At 41.3% G+C, this 5,496-nt stretch overlaps 1 protein-coding gene across 1 annotated transcript; it reads right to left on the reverse strand.

Annotated features, from left to right (window-relative positions):
• Nucleotides 1-1,676: 1,676 nt before the first annotated feature.
• On the reverse strand, nucleotides 1,677-5,304 carry hoxc9a (homeobox C9a). The gene is made up of 2 exons (XM_008413717.2): nucleotides 3,581-5,304; nucleotides 1,677-2,666 (listed from the first exon to the last, which is right to left on the reverse strand). The coding sequence occupies exons 1-2, from the start codon at nucleotides 4,122-4,124 to the stop codon at nucleotides 2,422-2,424; spliced, it is 789 nt and encodes a 262-aa protein (XP_008411939.1). The 5' UTR covers nucleotides 4,125-5,304; the 3' UTR covers nucleotides 1,677-2,421.
• Nucleotides 5,305-5,496: the final 192 nt, after the last annotated feature.

Here is a 5,496-nt window from a genome sequence, read left to right on the forward strand (position 1 = left end):
TATATATACACACACACATGCTCGTGTCCTGCTTGTGGACATTCTCTGTGGCCACGTCCAACGTTAGGTGCGCCGCTCTCAGAATGAGCCGCTTTATGGGCTATTACAGCAAATGTGGTGCGTGGGCATATCTGTCACATTGTCATCGACAGGGTTACTTTTCACTCTTTAGCAAAGCCACAGACTTGTAAAACAACCCCCCATCCCCCCACCTTCAAAAGACATGGCATCCTGGTCAAAACGTTGATCAACAGCGTCATCTAGTGTTGGGAACCTTCCCCTAAACTAACCGTTTCCACCAATCAGAAACATCTGCGATGCGGATGTGAATGATGTTCACATATGTCCCCCAAAATTGGAAAATATCTGGCCTTTTACTTCAATAAATTAGTTGACCAAATCCCTGCGCCAACAAGGAGAAATCTTTCTTCTTATTATTTTTTTTATGGCACTTTAAACCGGTGCTGCGCTGTTTTCTGTTATGCTGACTAACTACAAAATAGCCAAGAGATATCTGCAGTGCAGCTCTCATATTTGTGCATAATAATTATTGACTTCTCTCCATCCAATTGTAGACTAATCGACCACTCTTGTGACGAAGTGCAGGGGCGGCTAGCCTATCAGTGGAAAGGGAAAAAAAAAGTCCCCCCACGAACAGTGCTTTGAACGAGTTCAGCAGCAGCACCGTCCATTAAAACCATAAAGTAATTTAGCCCAGACGTCTAGCCAGCGAGTCGAGTTTGCTTTGTTCGTCTGCATTTGAGACAAACAGCCCGAGCTCCAACAGGGGCTGTAAAACTGGCATCTTTGTCCGGACTGAGCTGAGCTGAGCAGAGCTGAGCGGAAATGCGCTGGGATCGGGCTTTGAAATTACAGCATCCTGTCTGCATTGTTTGCCACCACAAAAAGGCAATTTAGGCCTATCCCAGGAAACAAATGTGAGACAAGGGAAATTGTCTCTCACTTAAAAGTTTAGCCGTTCAAATTCTGTCAGCATAACCCCCCCCCCCCTTCCCTCTCTCTCTCTCTCTGCGATATTTGAAGCTTTGGACAGTTGGAAACCTCTCTCTCTCTCTCTCTCTCTCTCTCTCTCTCTCTCTCTCTCTCTCTCTCTCTCTCTCTCTCTCTCTGTGTGTGTGTGTGTGTGTGTGTGCGTGCGTGTGTGTGTGTGCTTTACCAAACGCAGGTTAAAAATTAAAAGGTTAAGTGGAAGTTTCAGGATCTAGACATAATTATTTAATATTACAAATGCCTCCTTTAATTGTGGGGATACTATTAAGATATATGTTGCACTATTGTTGCTCTGAGGTATGTTTTTAAAACACATAATGTTTTTAAAACACAAATTTAAAAACACATATTTTTAAATTTTATTTTCCAAATAAAAAAAATGCTCAGCTGCAAATATGAGCCGTGTCGGCCTTGATGGTAGCGTAAAAGACGCTCGCTAAAACGGCGAAAATGAAAACGTGCTTTCAATTTAACCTCATTTTGAGCTCAACCTTTCCTAATTAAGGCCTTTGCAGCCTTCGCAAAAAAACGCGATTGCCTCAAACATGCCCGCTGTTTTTAAAGAAAATGAGTTTCCTCATTATGCGTTGCCTTATTAAAACCCAACCTCCCGTGTAGACAAATTCCACTTGCATCATATCCCAAATGAACACAGAAAACAAGCCTTTATGTGATCATGATTATATTTTCAGAGCTCTATTTAGCTACACTCTTTAATTAAAACTCGCCAAGCTACATGGCCAAAATTTTGAAAGAAAGAAAGAAAGAAAGAAAGAAAGAAAGAAAGAAAGAAAGAAAGAAAGAAAGAAAGAAAGAAAGAAAGAAAGAAAGAAAGACAAACAAATAAAGCACATTTACAGCAACAGCTATCACAAAATACAACATAGACGAGGCGCTCGCAGATGCTTCTGATTCTGTACAAAATACTCTACACCTGCGTCAGGAAGTATACAAATAAAATAAACACGGAGGAAAACAGAACAAAAATAACATTCACGTCATAAATTATAAGCTATTTTTTTCTTGTGAAATTCAAAAAGAATTCAAGTATTCTATTTCTTCGGAGAGATTGTGTGGCATCCAAACGTTGCTTATTTAGATTCCTCTTACATGGAAATATAAAAGTGAAAGCAGATGGTTTTCTCAACAAAAGTCTGTTTTTTTTAATCATTTTTTTCTCTTAAATGTTTAAATTGTGCACTAAAATAATATTCAGCATCACAAAGACTGAGGTTAATGGTACTACAAACAAATCCAACAAAGTGACAAATAAGATGAAGGACGTGGGGGAGTCTTTATGTTTTGGTAAATCTGTGCTGTCCATTTTTTTTTTTTTTTTTTTTTAGATTTTTCTTTTTTTTATCAATTAGTTTTTCTTTTTCTCTCTCGCTCTCTCTCCCTCTGCAGTCATTATTGTTCCTTGTTGTCGCTCTTGTCCTTGTTCATTTTCTTCATCTTCATTCGCCGGTTCTGAAACCAGATTTTGACCTGCCTCTCGGTCAGATTCAGTACCCTTGCGACCTCGTATCTGCGGTCTCTGGTGAGGTACATGTTGAACAAGAACTCCTTTTCCAGTTCCAAAGTTTGGTACTTTGTGTAAGGACACCGCTTCTTCCTCGTGGAGCGGGCATGTATCCAATTGGCCACGGGGTTATCTGCAAATTAAAAATAAAAATAAAAATGACAACTATAGTAATAAGAGAGGAACGCCAAAAACAGGCAAAACATGCTACCAAGACTCATCAGAAAGTGCAAAAAAATAAAAATAATTACAGTCAACCTTACAATACAGCTTGCATTCAAGCTAAATTAACATTTAGTAGTTTAAATAAAACCCAACACAGAGCAATCCTGCGCTGATTTGCTTTCTTGTTCTCTTAACTTGTGAGTAACACCGTCGTAAAATACTCAGTGCGCGTATTCACTTTATTGGCTCATAAAATGGCCCGTGGTTCAAGCCTTTACAGGTCCGTGGTGAAAGTCCTCGAGTTTGTCCCCACATTCCTCAAGTTGCTTGTGGATAAGTTTTGGACTTAATACAGCAGACTAAATTATACATTTGTGTCTGTAAACACGTAATCTTACCATAGCTGAGAAGACTGGTAAGTAATTCATATGTGGGGATGTGGATTTGTTGCACGTTAAGGCCCTCTGGAAAAAAAAAACAGTGCTAAAAGTTGGCTTGTATGCCGCCTTTTACTGACACAGGGGTCAAAATATAATCGTAAAAATGAATCATGAGCAGTTTGCTGATGAATAGATTCATATGTCAGATTCGGGGTGTTCACTTTTAAATGAAAACGTCTCAAATCCGACAGCATCCATCCAAATTCAACGTCTTTATCCTGCAGTTTTGAGTCCATGTTTACAACCTCGTCTGCTTTTATAGCCCCCAATATTAGCCTGGTAGCGTTTGTCTTTTATAGTTCCTTAAGCTTTCCCCCTTCTAGCACAGGCGTTTCACATTTGAGCCTCAAGGAAAAGGGAGAAGCCGTTTATAATTTCATTTCACAACAGTTTCAGACAAAAACAAGAATGTTTCCTGGCTGTAAAAGAAGCGTTGACTTACTAGGATCTAGCTCCGGCTTCTCCTCCTTATGCTTCCCAGACGCAAGAAGCTCCGACTCGGGAGAAGGGACGTTCTGCGGCGTCTTGTCTCGCATATCAGTGGATGAGCAGTACAGATAATCCGGGTAGGTCCGTCCGGCGGAGCTGAGGCATTCCCCGGCTCTGTGCTCCTGGAAGGCGTCGGGCTTCAGTCCATAATGTCTGCCGCTCCCCGGGTAGCCGTGAAAAGGCACGGCGCCGGAGATCGGCTCCAGCCATGAACGCATATACCGCGAGTCTGCGCCTAAGTGCGGCTGGTGACTGTACGGATGGTAGACCACTGATGACTGGGAGTGTCCGGGGGCCCAGGACGTAGAGAACACGGTCGGTTTGGGTGCGAAGCTGCAGGAAGGATAGTCGGCGCACTCCGGGACTAGGGACGTCGGACGGGGGCCAGCTGGGTGCGAACCGGGAGCAGAGAATCGAGCCGCAGCAAGGACATCCTCGTTCTCATGGTTGATCAAGGAGTCCACATAATAATTACTTATGGGACCCGTGGTCGACATGTCGAAGCCTCCCCGACTCTTTTACATGCATCCGTTTATTATATGGAGTGTATGTGTACTTTTTTATCTAGCCGTAGAACAATCAAGGCAGGTAATTATTTCTCAAAGCTTCCCTGGCTCCCATTGGCTGACCCGCTGACACGTGATTATATTTACCCCCACAAAAATTGTACAGTGGATCAATGCGCCACTTATCCAGGGATACCAATGCACATAAATGGGATTAAACAAAGTGTTCTTTCACTTCATTCCTGGACTCATAGAGGTAAAATTGACCATAACATTTATTTTTTTGAAAATAAGGAAAGCATTCATGCGCGGTGCTGTAGCTAGATCTTTATCCAGTCGTAGCACAGACCTGCGCACATTGCGTGTTAAAGCAAGGAACTATTTGATGGTGTAATTAATCTCTGTCAGGGCTCTATGCTACTTCAATAGATACTGTTACAGCATTAAAGCGTTTATTGAATCGTTGGCTCTTTTTATCCTCGGCAAACCAGCATTTGATAAAGTGAGGAGTTTATAACTTCTCGTAGAATGCTGTTTATTGTTTTCAGGGATATATAAAGAGAAAAGCCTTCACGGCAGCATCCGCAGCTGCAGCAGGGAGACGTGCACGGTGGAAACTGGGGAGAATCAAAATAAGGGATGCATTTCGCACGACTTTTAAAGAGAGCCTGCAGACCAAACATTCCCTAAATGGGGTTTGTGCAGATACTGCGGAGAAGGAGATTCCGAAGGCTTACAGACTCACAGCCCACTAAAAACGCCAACTATATTCGGCCAGTGACCGTTCGAGGTTTTTATGTCCATCAATAAATTTTAACGAGGACCATTTGATTGTTCATAAACGTATCGTTAATATGGAGAGCATCTGAGATCCCTGCTCAAAATAAAAGCCGCCACCATTGTGTGCGCCTGCTAAAAAAAAATAAAAATAAAACATGATGAAATTGAAAAGGCCGAGATCAGCAGATGATATAACGCGGTGTACATAAGGGGGTATATAACTCCATGAAAGCGTTTATAAAATTGAAAATGTTGCTTTTGTATCCTGCCGTCTTACTTCACAACACACTTCTGATGTCTGAAAACTGAGAAGGAGCGATTCACCGACTTAGCAAAGTCGCAATACTACAAAATCAGGAGAAAAATGCGACAACAACGTCCTAGGCTGATAAACGTATGTTACTGAAGCTGTTCTCATTTATGTATATATACATAAATGATGTACCAAGTGAATATATAAAGATTCACTTGATACACACAAGCATTGACTGTATATGTATATAGTACATTACATATATATATATACATATATATGTAATGTATATATTACATATATACATATATACACACACACACATATATA

The sequence above is a fragment of the Poecilia reticulata genome, linkage group LG7, assembly GCF_000633615.1.
Source record: "Poecilia reticulata strain Guanapo linkage group LG7, Guppy_female_1.0+MT, whole genome shotgun sequence".
Lineage (NCBI taxonomy): Eukaryota > Metazoa > Chordata > Actinopteri > Cyprinodontiformes > Poeciliidae > Poecilia > Poecilia reticulata.